A 19,485-nucleotide genomic window follows, 5' to 3' on the forward strand; every position below is an offset into this window, starting at 1 on the left:
TAGCACAGATTCTTATCCTACCTTCGGTGGGGAGGGCGGGGCGTAGTCTGCGAGGACTGAAGGAAGCTTCCGTTGAGGGATCCCGGACTTGGGATAACCTGACGTTTCCAGACACCGGCTCAGGCAGGAGCCCTCTCCCCCTCCGCTCCCAGGCTCATCATCTCCATGGCGCTGCCCCGGCCTCCTCCACCTCAGGCCTGGGCCCTGACATTCCCCGCTCACCCCGCCTTGGCATCTTCCACCCCCCGTCCCTTGGAGCCCGAGAGCCCCGGGATTTCCCGGGAGGTTCCCACGAAGGTAAAGCGGCCCATGAACGCATTCATGGTGTGGAGCTCGGGCCAGCGTCGCCAGATGGCGCAGCTTCACCCCAAGATGCACAACTCGGAAATCTCCAAGCGCCTGGGCGCGCAGTGGAAATCCCTGGGCGAGGCGGAGAAGCGGCCCTTCGTGGAAGAGGCGAAGCGGCTCCGGGCGCGGCACCTGCGCGACTATCCCGACTACAAGTACCAGCCGCGCCGCAAGACCAAGGGCACCGATCTGGGCCACGAGGGTCTGGAGCTGCCCGGGGCAAGCAGGGGCAGCGGCCACCACGGCGCCGAGCCGGTCTGGGGCACGGGGGGCTTCGGCTACCAGCCCCACTGCCCCCCTTCCTATGTGGCCGAAGGCTGCGGGTGAGTGATGACTGAGGAAGGGGGGGAAGAGGAGGACCTGGCACTTCCCACCCTCGGGCATTCACCGTCCGTACCATCCTGGAGGATCGCAGCGCCCTGGTACCTTGGGAGGGTGGGAGAGAACACTGGGCGAGCGCTCTCAAAACCTGGTGCAAGTTTGGGCCGTAGAACCCCCAGAACGCCCAAACAGGTCCAGGCTCTATTCACTTTAACTTCGGCTCTGGGATAGGAGTGGAGTGGCGAGGGGAGCTTTTCAGCTGCTAAGCCCATCTAGATGGCAGAGGAGCCGAGGGAGAGAATACAAGGCCTGGGGAAGGAGGGGGTGGGTTCATTATCACCCAGGCCGGGCACGGACGCAGAGCTTCCAGTCGGAAGGCTTCTCCTCCACTTTGAACTCAAGTACAGCTACTTTGAACAGCCACCTCTGCCTCTCTGCCAGCTGAGATCCTAATATCCCAAGTAACAACTTTGGCATAGACTTCTGCCCTACCTGCTACCTCTTCCTGGGTTACCTCCAGAACAAAGCTAGGAAGCCTTCACACTCCACCATTCTCTACTTTCCATCCGCAGAAACCTGCCCTTTAGCTGACCCGAGTCCCTCTCCCATCCCCTAGGGCAGGGAGATTGCAAACCTCCCTTTTTGTCCTCCCTGGAAAAAAAAGCCAGGGAGCATACATGCCAAATGATGCCAACACGCTGCGAAAAGACCAACCGGTCTAAGCCACTAGAGGTCCCTGTCCCATTGATTTACCAAGCAGGGTCTGAATATCTGCTACAGGCTGAGCCAGAAACAAGCCGCTGCTCCTCCTCCAGCCTGCCCAGAACAGGTCTAACTCGAAAGTTGGGAAATGTGACTCAGGAAATCTCCCCGGACACACCCTCTCCTGGGGAGGGATGGCATGGGGTGAGGGGGACAGACACCCAGGTTCTTCTCACACTTGCCCTTTTCTTTCTTCGCAGAGCTCATCACTGTAAACCGGAGGCCCTTTCCCTCTGTTCCCTTCCTCTTGGAGCTCCACTCCAAGGAGAGCTTTGGAATGCCTACAATCCTTATTCTCCGAACCCCACCTCCTACAATCCTCCTCTCCTGGGTCCCACCCCTGATCCACCTCTAATACCCTAGGGTCCAGGGGCCATGAAATACCAGGGAAAAGGGATACACAGATGCCTCTCCCATGTTTCACTCAACTCCCCTCCCTTAACAGCAGTATCCCCAGACACAAATACACCACCTTCAGGTGACTGGACACATGAATTGATTCAGAAGTCATTCTGAGGGACCTAATTAAGGGAGAATGCTGGATTATTTTTGTATTGAAGATACATTTTTATATATGGTATGTTTTGTAAGATTAAATTCAGACTTTGAGTTTTGGTCCCACTTTTTGATTCCCTCTACAGTTTCACCAACCCAGGAGATCATCAGCAGGGCCCAGGTCTGTTTCTCCACCTAGGACTTGCCTAGTTGGGGGTGGGGAGGCCTGTGCTGAGTCAGTCCTGGAATCCTCCATGGAAGGGGAAAGACCTAAGAGTCAAAGGTTAGAGTCAGAATAGGGAATCCCACCTCAAAAAGATAGCTTTAGCTTAGGTTCTGGTCAATTGTCTCTCTCCATATCTTTGGTTATTGCCTCTATGAGTCTGAAGGTGCTACCTCCCTTCATCTCCTGGGCTTTGAGTACCCTAATGGGGGAGGGTGTTTGAAGGGGACCAGGCAAGAGGAGATACCTTCTAGGATTGAGAGGTAAGGAGCATATCTAGGAATCAAAAGGAAAGAACACAGTTTCCTTTGAGCTCTGCCAAGAAGCCAGAGATCCCATCCTGGAGATGAATAATTAGGATCATAGCCACAAAGCTAGTTAATTAGCCATGGCTGACATCCTCATGGTCCAAAGCCACTACTAATGAGTCCCCTGTCTTCACTTGTTACCTTCCTCCCAATTCCCAGGCCACAATCCCTCGTTAGCAGGGGATGCTCTGAGGGCTAATGTTGTCTTAGAAGCTTCCCAACACAGGAGTACAAGAAGCTATGGGGGAGAGTGGGGAGAACAGGGAAGTTGAGTCACCACATCCATAGAGTGGAATAAAGGGGTAGGGGGAGCACAGCTCCAAAAAAAAGGGATTTCAATTTTGGGGGTGGGAGGAACCCAGGTCAAGAAGACTAAAGGAAAAGGAACGACGACCAAACTGCACCCTTTGAGATACTGTCCTGGCAGGGAAGTAGCATCACAGACGCTATTGATCCTTCTTTTCCCATTTGTGAGGAATCCTGACATTCCAGTAATAGAGGAGCTGGAAGGCAATGAGACCATTGCAGATGGAGGAGACAATAAAAGTTACAGCCATGAGGGGATCACCTGTTTCCTGTGGACAGAATGGAAACAAAAAATATCAGAGGGGGAGGGGGAGCAGCTAGTCCAACCCATTCATTTTACCTAGAGGAGAACTGAAGCCAGGGAGATTCAAATGATTTGCCAAGGCCACAAAGGGAGTAAGTTTTAGAGGCAGTGGAATCTCGCTCCCCTAATTAATCTGCTCCCCATTCTGAAAGACTAATCTCATTTTCAGGAGTAAATTAACATTTAACCAGTCGGGCCTCTAAGGAGGTAGGGATTGTTCTCAGAGGGCACTCTCACCTGGATGGAGGTGAAGATTCGGGCAAGAGAGCCACCAAAGAGTAAGAAAACGGTGACTGCTGACAGGTGCCCTGTGTGGCCATTTTTGTAGTTGGTGATCACTTGAAGTAACTAGGGAAAATCAAAAGAGCCTTATGTTCATCCATCTCCTATCCCTTCCCCATTATCTGGTGTGTTCTTTACCCCCACCCCTAACCATTGCCCACCTCCTCTTCATCTCCATCTCTTCCCCCAACTCATATTTTATGTCTCCCCCTCCATCCCCACCTCCCTGCCCCCACTTACCCTCCCCATGATTATAGCAGGCATGTTGGTGGCCTGCAGCAGGGTGACCACAGCCTTGGGCATCAGGGGTGAGAGCAGTAATAGCAGAATCAGGACATAGATGCCTAGTAAAGCCACACCTGGAGTGGTGCCAGGGAAAAACCAACTGACAATTCATTTTCAAATCTTCCAACTTGCCTACTTCCCCTGCTTTCCTCCCACATAAAGTCTCAATCCTTCTTCCATTACAGTGTCCCAAGGTGGGGGCCCAGGCACGGAGGATTGTAGGGAACCCAGCCCAGAGCCTCCCCTACCTCTCCTTGGGGGGGTGGGAAGGCTACCTCTCATAGTATGTCCTCTGTAGTGTAGGATCAGGAAGCCAATGGCAATGGTCTGTAGCATTAAGAACAAGGCCTCACCCCAAGAGCTGAAGGGAAGCCAAGACATGGGTCAGAGCTGAACCAATCCTCCTCTACTGCCCCTATGGTCTTCTGAGGTCTACAACTCCCAAGAGTTACCTTCTATCATAGCAAGTGCCTAATCTGAGGTTCAAGGGAGTTGCCTAACATCTAATCACCTATCCATCCATCCATCCATCCATCCATCCATCCATCCACCCATCCACCCATCCACCCATCCACCCATCCACCCATCCATCCATCCATCCATCCACCCATCCATCCATCCACCCATCCACCCACCCATCCATCCATCCACCCATCCATCCACCCACCCACCCACCCATCCATCCACCCATCCACCCATCCATCCACCCATCCATCCATCTGAAGCTAGGTGCCAGAAACCCAAGGTTATTCTTCCACAGCTTCCTAGTCTAACTTCCTCAGTTCCCAGAGCTTTAAATACACAATACTCATGAACTGTTTTTGTTTGTTTCTTTATTTGTTTTTTAAGGGGGTGGGGGGTGGGTAGAGAGCATTCCAGTTCCTCATGTTTCTAGGGAAGTAGTTCTCACACTCCCAAAACCATCTGGGCCCCTCAGTTACCTGAATGGGAAGCTATTGGCCACACTGTAGACGATGGTGCCAGTCAAAGCCATCAGTTCTAGAAGAACTGCCTGGAGGCTCAATCCTTCTGCACTCTTCACCCCCAGAATTTTAAACACCTGAGGCAGTTTCACTGCGAGGGTGCAAGAGATAACAAGAAAAGCCATATCCTGTGAATACAGACCCAACTCCCTTCCCAGGTGTGTTTGCTTTTTGAGGAAAAGGGGACCAAGTTCAACTGAAGCCCTTACCCCTGAGGTGACCAAGGGGGACACCTCTAATTCCCACTGGACACTCACCCAGCAATGATCCAGCAACAATGCCAAGCCCCAGGCCTTTGCTGATTAGTATCTTGAGGCAGGGAACTGGAAGGGGGTGAGAGGAAGCAAAGAGAGTTAAGATATTAGGAAACACAAAGTCAAGGTTGAAATTACAAGGTCAAGCCTTGTCTCCTACAACCTCTTCTGAAGGCAGAGGATTGTGCCTGCCTTCCAATGCCAAGAAAGGATAATGGAATTAAAGCATAGGGACAGACAAGATTGTAGGGCGTCCACTCTTTCATACCCTGTCTACTTTTAGGCCCAGCTTTGGGGACAGTACATGTTTCTATTGCTTTTCCATAAGAACTATCTGAAAGATAGTCTCAGACTCTGAGGTCTTAGGGACACCTCAGGGGACACCTCACCATCCCTGCCTCATTTTCCTACCATGACTAATGTCCCAGTTCTCCCAGCACAACACTGTCAGACTCAGGAAAACTTTGGATTTGAAGTTAAGGGACCTGGATCTTCTGTTACCTCTGTGTCCTTAGACAAATAAATTAAACATTTGGGTCTGTTTCCTCATCTGTTGAATGACAGGACTGGACTAGAAGATCTCAAAAATCCTTCAGAACTCTAAATCTTATGTCACTCCTCTCTGGTTCAGTTTTCTCACTTCTATAATGGGGATAATACTTGTACAATCCAACCCACTTCAGTGATGCTGTGAGGAAAGTACTTTGAAAACCTCAAAATCCAGTGTAATCCACTATTATTATCCTAATGCACCTCCCCAGAAACCTTTAATGATGCTCCCCTACCGTAGCAGCCATTCAAAGGGAATCTCCACTGCTCACCATGAGAAACTCTCTTACCCTTGGGCATGTCTCAATGTTGACTTTTCCCCACCACTGAGCTCTTCCCTTTCTCTATAGCTCCTTGAACACCCTCCCCAAACCCTTCCTATTCTTCCAGGCCCAGGCTGTCCCTGACCACTCTGGTCAAAGTGAGCTTACTCTTTGTTTGCTTCTCCTGCCTGTGTGTTCCTTCTCAGATGACTTGGCTGGCTTGTCATCTATAAAATCCACCAGCTGAAACAAGTCTAGATTATTGCAATCATTTTCTAATTGATCCTTTTCCCTTGAGTTTCTTCTCTTCCAAATTCATCCTCTACGTGGCTACCAAAGCAACTTCTGATCATGTCACTTCCCTCCTCAATAATAGTGGTTCCCATTGACCTCTGGGATCAAATAGAAATTTCTCTGTTTGCCATTGAAAACCTTCACTAGCTGGCTCCCATCTACCTTTCCAGCTTCATTTTGCATTATTCCTCTTCACACATTCAATGGCCCAGTCAAACTGGGCTCCTTACTATTCCTCTTAAGGGACTCACATCTCTGGCCTTAGTGCCTTCATACCGACTGTTTATTGATTGGTCTTCTTCATCACCTGTCTCTTGGAATCCTGAGTTTCCTTCACAACTCAGATCAAATGCTACCTTCTTCCTAAGCCTTTTCTAATCTCTCAATTTACCTTTGATGTCCTCTATGTGTGTCCGTGTGTATTCTCACATATGCACACGCTGTCTTCCCCAATAAGGTCTTGGAGGACAGGGACTGTTTCATTTTTGCTTCTGCACCAACAGTGTCCTAGCAGACTTGTTTCCTGATTGACTGACTCTAGCCTTTACCGGCCACATCACTTGTATCTGCCCATGTTTTGCATGTATTGGAGGGCAGCAGGATACAGTGGAAAGAGTGCTGGCTTGATACTTTTTAGCTTGGGCAAATCTCTTAATCTCCCCCAATATTCCCAGAGCCCCGTAAGTCCATTCCAGCTTGAGGTTAAGATAACTAACCTGAAATGTTCCTTCCAAGTTCTAAATGACCCTAAGGTAGTTTTACATGTACTGCTGAGTTCCTGGAGGTCTTATACATTCCCCCAAGTGTGGCACACTGCACTGTACACATCAGCAGCTCAATAATGGTTATACATGTTATGGTGGAAAAACCCTGTGCAGTGGTACTGAGCTGGCAGTACTAGCTCACTCTTTACCCAGTCTGCTTGGGCTTTCTCCTGGGATGTGGTACTAATGCCATCTACCCTGCCTGATAAGCAGCGAATTTCGAGCCAAAGGAGTCAGATATGTTACAACTTGCTGCGATCCTTGCCCTGTATTAGGTCATTTCCTTACCTATGAAGTCCGGGGAGGAGGTTAACTTATCTCCCAAAGTGAAGTCCTGGGAAATGGGGTTGTTTATAAATACGTTACACAGCGTGGATGGCAGCCTGTTTTAATGCTCAAAGCTCTGGCCTTGGATATCTGACTTGGGTTCAGTTTCCACCCTGGACACACGCGCAGGCCCACACACTCTCACTCTCTCCTATCAGGGGGACCTCTCGAGCCTCAGTCTTCCATCTATTAAATGGGAACAATCATGACTGCACCATTCGGCCACGTGGTGGACGCTAAAGTATCGGCTACCATCGGCATTACGGCCTCAGCACTTCCGGTAGCAACTCGCTAAGCTAGCAACTTGAACGCGGAGGCCGCAGGGGGTCTCAGCCGAGCCCGCCCCGCCCACCCCCTCCCCTCCACCCCCCACCCGCCACGGCCCCGAGAAGAGCAGCCCGGCTTCCTTTCCCACGTGGGACGGCAGGCACTTCCGCCCTGCCCACACGGCCGCCCTCAGTCACTACCGCCCGAAAGGTCACGAATGGTAGCGGCTGACATCCTCTCGTGCTCGGACACCCCACCCCAGGCCGGCCCCGGATCCCTGCGCCCGGAGGAGGGGCTCACCGTCGAGCAAGTCCAAGTTAACAAAAAACCGATCGTAGCATTTCTCGGGCAGAATAAAAGGCACCAGAAGCCGCTTTAGAGGCCCTTCCGCTTCCTCCGCCATCTTGCAAACTGATCTCTTCCGCTTGCTCTCGCCTCTCCCCCCCGCCCGGCCGGCCGGCCTTTAAACGTCGTGGGCAGGCGCATGCGCGCTCGCACACTTCCGCCTCCTTTCCTCGCTGGCGCCCTTCCTCACCCCCGGAAGTGTTTGCCTCCCAGGCGCAAAGCGCTCCTCTCAGCCCGTCTTCGCGGCCCTTCGCCTGACGGGGTGAGTGGTGGTGGTGGTAGAGGGAGGGGCCGGGCGAGCAGACCGAAGAAGGGCGATCTACGCATGTGCCGGGGGGCTGGAGCGGAGGAGCCGTCTTCGTGAACGAGCTGGGTCCCGTCGCCCCGGTCCCTTGGCGCCATTTTGTCGAATCCCTTCCAGCTGGGGCCCCTTTGTCTTGTCGGGGACCGAGAGGGAGAATCTCTGCGGTTCTGAGAAGTATCTCGGGGAGACGCTCTGCCCCTTCCGTTAAACCAAAGCCTGGGGGGGCAGGGCAGCGAGCAGGACCCCAGTGTCACCCCCACCCCCCAGCGGGGTGGATGGCTTTTCCCCCAGAGTCGTGGCTACAGCCCTGCCCACGTGGTGTGGTGGAGAGAAGTTTGTGATGGAATTAAACCCAAGGGCCCAAGATGGCCGCCGGCCACGGGCCTCAATCCATGTGATTGGATTCCATGTAGGAAGCCACTTCTCTGAGCTGAGCTTATAACCACCAAAAGGAGTGGTTGGGGTGGGGGGCTGTGGCGCCAGCTGTCCTCCACCCCCTGGGGCCGGGGCTGCTGGGGCAGGGCGAGTGGGAAAGGTGCCCCCTGTAGGTGCGGGGCCTTCTTCCTGCCCCTCCGGGGTGGGGCGGGGGGCTGCTGTAAATAGGCCTCTTCCATTGGTGCCCTTGTAAGGTCGTCTGTGATGTGCCCGGGGCAGCGGTGGGGTTGCTGGACGTCCCTCACCTCAAGTTACTGTCCCTTGCCCAAGTAATGGCTTACCACCTCTATTCGGGAGTTTTGGGTTCTCTCCATGTCCCTAATACCTGATTATTTGTATTATTACAAATAAAGCTGATCCCTTTTGGTGATCCAGGGCTAGAGGCTTCCAGGAACCATCATACCACAAATGCTGGAAGGGCTTTGTGCCCAGCCTAGCAGGGAATCCAGGCTGGAGGGGCCTCCCAAGGTAGGTCAGAGCAGCCACATCTCCCATTGCTGATGCGGCCATTTGGTCATTACCAGTGGCCACATCAGTATAAGAGTAATACTTGGTGGAGCTGATGAGTCCTTACTGCCTGCGGAACTCAGCATGGCATAGGTGGAGAGTGTGCCAAGCGGAAGACTCGGAGGGCCTTCAGCCCCTAGGGAAGGCATAGAAGATTTGGGATGTCCTGTGCCTGGGGATCAGGGAAAATACACCCACACATTCTTCCTATTACTCAGACTCCTCCAAAGCGCATCAAGGACAAAGAACAAGACATAAGGCAAAGCAACTGTGATCTTTAATCATTGCAGAAGCGGAGAAGTTAAGGAAAATGCATGTATCTCATGGTTTTAAGAAGGTCAAATGCAATAAAAATTCTCAATGCTCACAATATCTCTTGTCTTTTGAAGTCTTCCTGTCTCCCACTCTTCCCTCCCCCCCAAAGGTGGAGAGGAATTGCAGACATATCCCAGAACTAACAAGGCAGAGAAAATGGAAAAGAAGAGTGTGTCACCTTGGGGTGAGAGAGGTACAGGGATATCCCCAGCTTGATGAAGCTTTCAGAGAGGCTGGTAGGCTGGTGGGCGTCTTCGTGAGATGCAGAAGGCACCAAGCACAAGGATGAGGAGAGTGAGGAGAACGAGACCCACCACAAGAGGCACTAGGATGTTGAGCTCAGCAGAGCAGAAGAAAGCTAGGGGGAGAAAAGGGAGAGGTAATGTGAATAGTGCGGCACCCTGGAACAGGCTATTTTGGGAGAAAGGTAGTTGATGGAAAGGGTCTTGAAGTCTACTCCCTAAGACAGAGTAAACCTCCGGTGCTTAAACTCTCAATGGAATATTATTATTCATGAGATTTAGAGTTGGAGGGGATCTTAGAGCTCATCTAGTCCAACCACCTCATTTTGCAGATGGGGAAACTGAGGCCCAGAGAGCTTATAATATGACTAGTTAGAATTCAAACCTAGATCTTCTCTGCTTGGTTACCTTGGGAAACCTAAATCTGTGTGTTAAGTAGGACCAGAGATGCCAAGGGCACCAGTGGATAGGACAGTAAATAAGTGCTTCCAATCCAGGGAAGAGGGAAGGCATTTGGGAAAGCAAGGAAAAGGAACAAGGGAAGAAATGACTTCCATGGAAAAGATACTGCCTTGCCATGATGTTTAATTGGATTAAATTGATGAGGTGGCTGATGGGATGAAAGGTATATGGGGGAGAGGAGGGCAACCTACCTGTGCCGAAGGCCCCAGTTGGAGGTAACTGAGCTGCCTGTAGCTGCAGAGATAGCAAGTCGAGGTGGATCTCTGAGGAGAGGGCTATACTTCTATTTCTACAACTGAAGCTATGACCCAGTGGTGTTTGGAGATCCTGGAGCAATGAATTCTCTGCTGAGAATGTCCACCCTGATTTAAGGAGTGGAGAGATCAGGAACTTAACAATTCATTTCTTTTTCTTTCCTCTCCTTCCATTTCCCCTCAGTAAACTAGATGGTTAGTGTGGGAGTACTCACGAATTGCGGAAGGGAAGGACACATTGAACTCTGTTGACAAGCAGCTTAGGTAGACAGTTTTCTTGATTGAGTCCTGGAATGGACTGATTTTAGGATTGAATAGTGTATGTAAGTAGCAGAAAAAAGATTGGAGGAGGGAGTGAAAACTGTACCTGCTTGAAACTAAAGTTGAGTTTTCCATCAGGAAAAGAGAGAATTAGACTGGAGTGGTTCCCCCCACAGGTTCCTTGAGCAACTGTTCTGTTGGGGTTCAGTACAAAAATGCCCCAAAGCTGTAGGAAAAGGGAAAGAAAAGTCAATTTATGGCTTCACATCATCTTTCCTGTTTTTTTCTTTCTACTCACTCTTCCACTGCCCTAGCTTTTGTTCCCTGTGCCCAGACCCAGTCCCCACCTTATCAGACTCTTGCTTTCCCCTCCCAGTGGGCCTGACCTTTCCTCCACCATGGCTCTGGTACAGGACCCTCATCTGGATCTGAGCTCGGAGTCGAACACAGAGCTGGGAACCGTTGGCCCCGAAGTAGTCGCCAACAGTCCCGTTGGGGCCAGAGGTGGGTTTGGGGGAAGGTGGGACTAGCACGGATTTTGATGGGCTGATGGTTGAGATGTTTCTGGGGTTTGTGGTAGTTCCATGAGTGGTAGCTGTTCCTTCACTTGCAGTAGCAGTTCTGTTACTATGGGGGGTAGTGGCAGCTGTGAAGGTCCCATGGGTTGTGGCTGTCCTCCCATGTCTTGTGGTGGTTTCAGGGCTGGTGGTACTCCTCTGTGTGGCTACAGTTGTCACCGTGAACGATGGCACCAGTGTAACAGACTTCTTCTGAGGACACTTATCCCCTGCCCCTTGGTCTTTGAGGGAAAAGAGTAAGGGCAAATCAGCCCTGGAAGATAGTCAAAATAAGGATTGCCCTCAAATCCCCAACCCTGCCAACCTTCCCCCATACCTGCCAGCAGCCCCAGCAAGATACCAGAAAGTAGCAGAGATAGTCTCATGATGAGACAGGATTACCAATTAGGATCTTCTCCCTTAGTTCTCTCTTCTCCTCTGCACCCAAGAACTGATTCACTTTACTGTCTTGTCTTTTAAGGGAAATAGGAAACCTACTTCCTAGTAACTAAAACCCTCCACCCCCATTCTGACTCAGGCACCTCAGGCTCACCAGACTCAGTGTTGAGTCAAGAATTGCTCAATCTTGAGTTTGCCTCAACCAGTGCTGTCATGAGGTTTCTTTTGGACTAAGAGGAAGCTGAAGGGAGTGCATTCAGGGCTTGGGGGGGGATGTTAATGGCTGAAGGAACAAAGAAATAAGGGCCAGTTTTTGATTGTAGTGGAGGATTAGGCTTCAGTGGGAGACCTTAATGGTAAGAGTTGAAAAACGTGGCAGAGGAAAGTAAGCACAGGGGCAAAGGAGGGGAGGCTCTACATCTCCCCTTCTTTGCATTCTACGCTCTCCCATCTTTGTTCCTTCTAGTAGTTCGGATACAAAAAGGCTTTCACCTCCAGATTCATGGTCATGTTTCAGTGTTTTTTAAAGGGGATACTTGTATACTAGAAAAGAATATGATTGATGATACTAATGGAGATAGATCAGCTTAACCCTAGGTAAAGAGTATGTATTACCCTGTTAAGGGGACACCAGTGAACACTACCCAGAAACTGGGTTGAGGAAAGGGGTGGATAAAAAAATAAGAAGCCCAAACAGGCAGTTTCCAAGTAATTTTATTCAGAATTTTGTGGTTTCTTTCCTGAATCAATAAATACTATACAAAACAACGTAAAAATGACTTTCTCTCCCCTGCTCCCTTTACCTGGGGGGAGCGGGGGAAGCCAACCCAATGAGGTATTTCAGCCTCATGGTGGGGGGGATGGATCCCCCAAATTTTGTCCAGGAATAGGGAGGGGGACAGAGTGGCCAGTCATGGCCTCTCAACTACCTTTTTGGTGGGGCAGTGAGGGGGAAATATTTGGCTGCTGAGAATGGAGGACAGACTGGCTTTAAACAGTAAGGGTTGGATTAGTGTTTTGGAGTAAGGGAAGAAGTTGGGGGAGGTGACGGCGCCAAGGGGCATAAACCTGCCCCAAAGAAAAGGGTGTCTAAAAGGTTCACAGTTCCTTTTGCCTCAAAAATTGACATTTATTCAAAGTCAAAAAAAAAGGAAAAAATGACAAAGGTGTCCATCCCTTGTTCCCCCCTCCCCGTCCAGCTCCCCCTCCCCCCCATCCCAGAGAACAGGGCCCTGGGTTAAATCAGGTGGGGAAGCCCTCAGATGAGGTCAGCCACATTGAGAGGCATCTCTTCAATGGAGGTGTTATAGAAGGTCTCGATGTCTCGAAGAATCCTCTTGTCTTCCCTCTGTCACCATGTGATGGCCACGCCTTTACGGCCAAAGCGCCCACCGCGGCCAATTCTGGTGGTAGGAAAATTTATAAGAATACAATTAGGACAGCCTGAAAAACCTCACAACTGGGAGTAAAATAAAAAGGAAATGGGGAGATCTAGAAATAACTGGAACTGGTTAGGGGAAAATAAACTAAATTGAACAAGGAAAAATTCTATCCCTAAAAGTGTTACCAAGATAATGGGTATTTCTCTAGCCTGCTTACCTATGAATATAATTCTCCCGATTGGTGGGAAGGTCATAATTAATAACCAAAGACACTTGCTGAACATCAATGCCTCTAGCCTAGAGGAAAAAAGAAACAAAACAGGTTACAATCATGTTATAAGTATCACTATCCTCATTTTACAGATAAATTTGTCATCAACTATGAATCAAAGGGTATGAATCCAATGCTCTACTATGATCGTAGCTTGGGGTCAAGAATGTTTTCGATTTATAAGATGAAGCTTCTGTGGACAGACTGTGGAAGAAACATTCAACACCCCCCCGCCCCCCACTTCACCATTGAAAGTTCTATTCTATTCCTAAGGCAAGGGGCAGAAATATCCTTGGGATTAAGTGAGAACCATGTCAAAATTTTCCTAAATGCTCACCAACAGGTCAGTGGTAATAAGCACCCGACTGGAACCTGAGCGAAACTCCCTCATGATTACGTCACGTTCTTTTTGGTCCATGTCTCCATGCTAGGAAGAGAACAAAAGGTGAGGTAGGAATAGAGAACCAGGTGACTAATAAAAAAAAGAATATTGGACAGGTATGTAGTGGGATCTGATTGTTTCATTTGTGGGGGAGTCTTAGGGGTCCTGAGAGCTGTCACAGGGGTTAATGACTAAGCATGTGCTCAGGACAGGAATGAAGCTGTGGGGAAACAAAGGTGAGATTTTTTTTTTTCAGTGGGCACAAAAGCCAAGTTAATTTCATTTAAAACTGCTGGTCCACCATTCATTCCATTCCGCTCATGCAGCTAGCTATAAGCAGCAGCTTGCCCCCTGAGCTCTAAAGTCTCTGTTACTGGACAGAATCGAATGGTAGACAGGCAGTTGTCCTTCCTAAGGGACAAGCTGGTGACCAACTGTAAAGGAAGGGAGCAAAATCTCACATACCCCCTCCCTTCTGCATCCCTGGTCAGGTCCTGATTTCAGTCTCACTCAGTTTCCCCCTGTGGCAGCCCTCAGACTCCCAGAAATGGAAACAATTGCAGAACCTGCATACATCAAAAAATCAGCTCTCTCAAAGTCCAATGGAAATGATACTAAAAGGCAACACCTAGAAACTCACCATTGCAGAGACAGTAAAGTCACGGGCATGCATTTTCTCAGTGAGCCAATCCACCTTTCGGCGGGTATTGATGAAGATAACAGCTTGAGTAATAGTCAGCGTTTCATACAGATCACACAAGGTATCTAGCTTCCACTCCTTTGGGGGAAGAAACCAGTCAGGGCCAGTGCTCCAGAATCTCGACAGAATCCTTCCCTCCCCTGGCTACACACCACCTTTCTCAACTGGGTCCCACCTCTCGTTCCACATTTATGTAAAACTGACGAATGCCTTCCAACGTCAACTCCTCCTTCTTGACTAGAATCCTGATAGGGTCCCTCATAAACTTCTTGGTCACTTCCAGCACATCTGAAGGCATGGTGGCTGACAGGAGTACCACCTTGAGAGAGGAGAAAAATGTAATTTAAAAATTTATCTGAGCTCTGTCCTCTCCTTTAAAAATCACCCAAAATCTTTTCTTATATCCTCACTACCCTATTTCATTACATAATTTACTGCCACTCTCCCCATTCCTCCACATATGTCCAAATATAAGCTCCAACAGTAAGGATTACATTGCAAAGTAAGAACACATCCCCCCTTCCAGACACAGCAGAACTCAAAGCAATCATGGTTTATATCTGATTCTTAACTCTTTATCCTACAAACCTAAAAGGAAGCGTAAGGATGAAAAATGTTGGCTATGGATTCAGAAGACTTACCAGTTACTTTTCCCTCTCTGGACAGTTTACTTATCTATGAAATGGGAGGAGAGCCCCAAAGGGGATGGTGATGGAGTAAATGGCCTAAGGACCCTTCTGGTTTAAACCAGAATCATAATTCGTAATTCCATAACCTCTGGGCTTTTGCTTACTTGCAAACTGACTAAAGCATTGACACACGTGGGTCTGTTCCCCATACCTGAGTGTTGCCACTGAGTTTCTGGAATATATCATAGATCTGGTCCTTAAAACCACGACTCAACATTTCATCTGCTTCATCCAGAACAAACATCTTGATGTATTTAGGAGCTGCAGAAAGGGAAAAAGAAAGTTTTATAAATTGTCCTCTTCCATCACACCCCTAACCTCCCTTAAGAACTACCCAGTACAGGCTGCTCTCAGGCTTAGAAGTATGATCATGTGCACAGAGACCTCTGCCAGCCCAGAAAGACTAAAGGGTAAGACACCCACTTAGACCTGGGAAAACAGGGGAAGCTGGGCTCAGCTGACACGCATGGGGGATCATCACAGAGCAAATGCAAATAGACTAGGATACTTCCTACAGGCATAAATGAAAGATAATACTCACACAAGTATCGTCTGTTAAGCATGTCAAAGACACGGCCTGGGGTGCCAACAATGATGTGAGGAGCTTCCATCTGCAACTTCTGAACCTCAGCTCTGACGTTTGTTCCTCCGATGCAGGCATGGCATGAGGCACCCATGTAATCTCCCAGTGCCATCACTACCTTTTGGATCTGGGTCCAAGAGTGAAAAAACCACCTTGATAGCCCATGATATTCTTTCATTCTACTCCCCCTGAGGAAGGGGGCTCAAATACATTTAGACATATCGCCCCCATCCCCTAACGTAACTTGCAAGTTTTAAGGGAAGTTCCTAAGAACCGTAAATCATGAAACTAATTGTAACCAATGCTCTTTGCCTCCTAAGACCAGCAGATAGTTATGTGCCCAGGGCATGAACCAGCTATGGCCACCAAGCAAGGCATCAAGCTGGGATGAACATGGGCCTACTGCTATGCCCCTGACTGATATGAGAAGAACACCACCAAAGAGGTGTCTCTCTACCCAGTGTCAGGGGTGTGGTGGGAGAAGCTTATGGCCAGCCAGGAAATGTCCACTAAACCTGCCCAGCCAGACTACCATGCTCCACCCAGAATGCTTTCTTCTGAGTCAGGCAACTGGAGGCGTTGGTTACAGGGTTTAAGGCAGGAAAAAGGGGCCTTTAATTACGGGGGACAGTTGGAATTGGGAGGAGGAAGCACACCTGAGGTAATCAGTATACCATCCTAAGTTCTACATCCTTATGATTCAGTTTCTTCCTATGACAGAATAAAGAGGACCAGCCTCAGAGAAAAGTCTGACCTGTTGAGCTAGCTCTCTAGTAGGTGCCAAAACCAAGGCCTGTGTGGCCTTTAAGTCCAGTTCAATCTGTTGCAAAATGGAAATGGCAAAGGTAGCAGTCTTCCCGGTCCCAGACTGGGCTTGAGCAATCACATCGTAACCTGGAAGAACAGGATACAGAAATGGTCATAACTGGAGGCTACAACCAAAGAATTAACTCAAGCTAATAAGCAGGTCTAAAGACAAGTTGTCTAACTCATTTCAGGAAAGGTGAAGAGTCACAGCAGACACACTAGGGCATCACATTAGTAACAAAATGTAGTCTTACCCTTGATACAAGGAAGAATTGCACGTTGCTGAATAGCAGAAGGCTTCTCAAAACCATAGGCATATATACCACGAAGAAGAGATTCTGAGAGGTTCATATCGTCAAAGCTATCCACAATCTCATTCCAGTTACTCTGTTAGGGAAAAAGCAGAGCATTAATAACTCAAAAATTACGTCTGTAACTAGTTCCCTACACTAAGGAAATTACAAATGAGGATTAAACTTGATCCACAGACTTCATGTCTCAGAGAGTAGATGTGGCAGTTATGATGGGCAGTATTAACCCCTGAGAATCCAATGGGGGGAGGTACCTTGGTCAGAAGATGAATTTCAGTGAATTTTATAAGAGGGGAGAAAAGCAAAAACACCGGGGAAGGAAGACTGCACTAATCCTTACAGTAAACAAAGTTGTTCTTAGAACAGATGAGATCTTTAGAGTTAAGGGATGACAGAACCAACAGACTCAAGTAGGTAAACAATCACATCACCTCGATGACACCATCAGGGTCCATTCCATCAGGGCCATTGTCTCTGGATCTGGAGACGAAAGGAAAGAATTATAGACCATCCCCTAGGAGCCCTCGGGCGCAGCCCCTCCCTCCCAAAGACCCCTTCAGGGGCCAATTCCTCTCCAAACTTTCACTTCACCAGCTAATGTTCCCCAACCAAGAGGAGGATTCTCAAGATCTTCCCCCAGCAAACAAATTCTCAAGCCCCAGTAAGACGGTGCCCCACCCCTATCCCATTATCACTGGCAGGGGAGCGGGGAAGGGGCGGAGGTGGAAGGGCAAGGCAGCCCCCGGAGCCCCCCTCCCCCAGACCGGCCGGATGTGGCTGGGAAGGGCTGCTATGCACACGGCCTAGTCCACGTGCCCGGAGCCTGACTCCACTCGCAGGAGTACGTGTGGGAAGTCCCGCCCCGTCTTCCCACGTCATGACGCCCACATTCTTCCCTCCTAGTCTCCACCGCCCCTTCCAACTCGAATTCGCCCAGACCCCTCCTCCCCTCCACCTCGACTCGCCGTGTGCCCGGATGTGGGAGGCCTCGAGCAGTAGCGGCCTCGCGCACAATGAAGCTAAACTGGGTAAGGGGGGAGGGGGGGAATTGCACAACCCTTGAGAAATGGGAGGGGGAAAGCACAAAATGGATCAAGAATTTAAAAGTAGCACATGCTCATCCTCCTTTATCCTATCAGCAGAGTCCTCGAAGCCAAACTACCAAACAGCCATTTCGCCTTCCCGTAACGCTGGGTGGAACAGACCACATCCTAGGACCCCTTTTCGAAAAATGGTGTCGCCTGCCCACACCCCAATCTGTTCCCCCGTAGAAAAGTGGAACAGCTTCTCTGCAGTTCACCATTCCCCTTCTCAGGGGGCGAGAGGGATCCGCCCACTGGGCACGGGGCAAACTCCCTCCACAAACGACCCCTCCCGAATTTTAGTACTGATCCTGGAATTCGGAGAAATGATCGGATAAAGAGGTGGAATGTTCCCCAGAGTTCATGTAGTTCAGCAGACCTAACCCCCCCCTCCCTACAAACAGAATGGTTTCTCCCGAATTCCCCAGAGCCCAGAAATGACCCGCTCGGAATACTCCGCCCAGACTAGCAATCTGAATCGCACCCGACACGGATTTTACCAGGCCGGCTCCTCCACACAATTTTTCCTCGCTTACTCCTCGCCCAGGTCCTACTGCTCTTCTCCCCAGACCAGCGTCTATGGCCGCAATTCCCCCTCGCTCCACTCTCCTCCCCCCGGCACTCAGACCAAGGGCTTGGCTTTCTTCTCCCGACCCCATGCTGATCCCCAGTGGTAGGGTCGCACGCTTCTCCCTATTCACAAAATGGTATGGTCTGGCAGTCTTTCCTCTCCTCCACCCCAGTGGGCCCGAGATGGTGGACGCCGGCTCCGCCCCCACGAAGTTTTCGAACAGTTTACGGTAGGACCATTGATCCCTAAAGCCACTGGACATCCTTTTACTTACCGGGAATCCTGACTCGCAGACATGATCCTGGGAACTAGGGCGGAGGATCCGCCTCTCGACAACTTATAGAGCACTCAACCCCGCCCCTGCCATCGCATTGGCTTCATGGCCCGGACCCCGCCTGCCGCCACCCAGCAACGCGCCGTGACGCCAGCCCGCGTACACCCTGCTGGGCAGCTTCCATTGGCCTGCTTCGACGTACATCAGACTAGAGGCCCGCCCCGCCCCTTCATTGGCCAGGAATGCCGCCCTTCTCCTCCATTCGGAAATGACGTCTAGGAGGTGAGCCTCGAGGCTGGGCAGCCATCTTGCCCCCCACGTGTGGCGGCAATAGTGTCCTGGTCACGTGCCTACGTCCACCGTCACGTGAGAAGAGGTTGACTCTTCAGTTCCCGAGACTTCCGGCCTTCAGGGGAGCCACAATACCTCCCTTGCTTCATCAAAGCACCAATGTAAGAGGCCGAGAACACGTCGCCCGGGTCCTAACTTTTCACCAGGAAGTAACTCCCGTAGAACTTGCGAAATTAATTTTTAAATGACTCACACCGTTCCATCCCATCCCTAAACACTCACACACATACCCCACTAGCTTCGGAGAGATGGAAATTATTTGTAACTGATTTTGATGGTATAAAATTAGCAACAGCAGCTTCCAAAAGGATGTACAAGGAAGGATGTACAAGGGGCCTACCCTCCTAAGTGAAGGAGAAGAGACAGTATAAAAGACTGAAAACTCGGAGCACTAACACTTGGTCTCATTCACTTCTGTCCCATCTTCTACTTTTATCTCCTGCCTTAAACTAAGCCCCATCTAGTTCTCCAAATGCCTTCAAAATTAACATCTTTGTCCGGGCCTTGTGTCAAGTGTGTGTCTCAGGAAGATGTTAAATGACAAAACAGGGTTCTGAGGTTCTGCCCTCAATTCCCCTTAAATCATTCAGGTAGAAGGGAAGCCATTATTACCTGAAAGAGAAACATTAAATAATTCCTGGACATATAGTCTGACAACATCCCTTT

General features: G+C 49.8%; 4 protein-coding genes and 2 non-coding genes across 8 annotated transcripts; 1 reads left to right on the plus strand and 5 right to left on the minus strand.

The window, feature by feature from the left end:
• Positions 1 to 21: 21 nt before the first annotated feature.
• Positions 22 to 2,040, plus strand: SOX15 (SRY-box transcription factor 15). The gene is made up of 2 exons (XM_072641195.1): positions 22 to 671; positions 1,632 to 2,040. The coding sequence occupies exons 1-2, from the start codon at positions 166 to 168 to the stop codon at positions 1,792 to 1,794; spliced, it is 669 nt and encodes a 222-aa protein (XP_072497296.1). The 5' UTR covers positions 22 to 165; the 3' UTR covers positions 1,795 to 2,040.
• Positions 1,978 to 7,788, minus strand: MPDU1 (mannose-P-dolichol utilization defect 1). 2 transcript variants are annotated; one of them, XM_072641194.1, is made up of 8 exons: positions 7,636 to 7,783; positions 4,875 to 4,940; positions 4,576 to 4,708; positions 3,910 to 3,995; positions 3,590 to 3,708; positions 3,305 to 3,415; positions 2,862 to 3,032; positions 1,978 to 2,196 (listed from the first exon to the last, which is right to left on the minus strand). In XM_072641194.1, exons 1-7 carry the CDS (start codon positions 7,736 to 7,738, stop codon positions 2,904 to 2,906), a joined length of 747 nt encoding a protein of 248 aa, XP_072497295.1. In that variant the 5' UTR covers positions 7,739 to 7,783; the 3' UTR covers positions 1,978 to 2,196; positions 2,862 to 2,903. The 2 variants fall into 2 exon arrangements, with proteins under 2 accessions (XP_072497295.1, XP_072497294.1); XM_072641193.1 differs by having other exon boundaries at positions 1,978 to 3,032; positions 7,636 to 7,788.
• Positions 7,789 to 9,181: 1,393 nt separating this feature from the next.
• Positions 9,182 to 11,506, minus strand: CD68 (CD68 molecule). The gene is made up of 6 exons (XM_072641192.1): positions 11,355 to 11,506; positions 10,847 to 11,259; positions 10,567 to 10,686; positions 10,415 to 10,487; positions 10,137 to 10,307; positions 9,182 to 9,599 (listed from the first exon to the last, which is right to left on the minus strand). The coding sequence occupies exons 1-6, from the start codon at positions 11,401 to 11,403 to the stop codon at positions 9,466 to 9,468; spliced, it is 960 nt and encodes a 319-aa protein (XP_072497293.1). The 5' UTR covers positions 11,404 to 11,506; the 3' UTR covers positions 9,182 to 9,465.
• A 606-nt stretch (positions 11,507 to 12,112) lies between these two features.
• Positions 12,113 to 18,625, minus strand: EIF4A1 (eukaryotic translation initiation factor 4A1). 2 transcript variants are annotated; one of them, XR_011974077.1, is made up of 12 exons: positions 18,469 to 18,539; positions 16,973 to 17,021; positions 16,485 to 16,617; positions 16,178 to 16,317; positions 15,382 to 15,550; positions 14,992 to 15,101; positions 14,327 to 14,470; positions 14,092 to 14,229; positions 13,917 to 14,017; positions 13,407 to 13,496; positions 13,016 to 13,095; positions 12,113 to 12,819 (listed from the first exon to the last, which is right to left on the minus strand). XR_011974077.1 is itself a non-coding variant. In XM_072641191.1 (11 exons), exons 1-11 carry the CDS (start codon positions 18,489 to 18,491, stop codon positions 12,768 to 12,770), a joined length of 1,128 nt encoding a protein of 375 aa, XP_072497292.1. In that variant the 5' UTR covers positions 18,492 to 18,625; the 3' UTR covers positions 12,113 to 12,767. The 2 variants fall into 2 exon arrangements, 1 of the variants encoding a protein (XP_072497292.1); XM_072641191.1 differs by lacking the exon at positions 13,917 to 14,017 and having other exon boundaries at positions 18,469 to 18,625.
• LOC140530698 (small nucleolar RNA SNORD10) lies at positions 15,187 to 15,326 on the minus strand. The gene has a single exon (XR_011976118.1). It is a non-coding gene; the product is annotated as a small nucleolar RNA SNORD10 (small nucleolar RNA).
• Positions 15,756 to 15,895, minus strand: LOC140530656 (small nucleolar RNA SNORA48). The gene has a single exon (XR_011976084.1). It is a non-coding gene; the product is annotated as a small nucleolar RNA SNORA48 (small nucleolar RNA).
• Positions 18,626 to 19,485: the final 860 nt, after the last annotated feature.

This window comes from Notamacropus eugenii, chromosome 2, assembly GCF_028372415.1.
Source record: "Notamacropus eugenii isolate mMacEug1 chromosome 2, mMacEug1.pri_v2, whole genome shotgun sequence".
NCBI lineage: Eukaryota > Metazoa > Chordata > Mammalia > Diprotodontia > Macropodidae > Notamacropus > Notamacropus eugenii.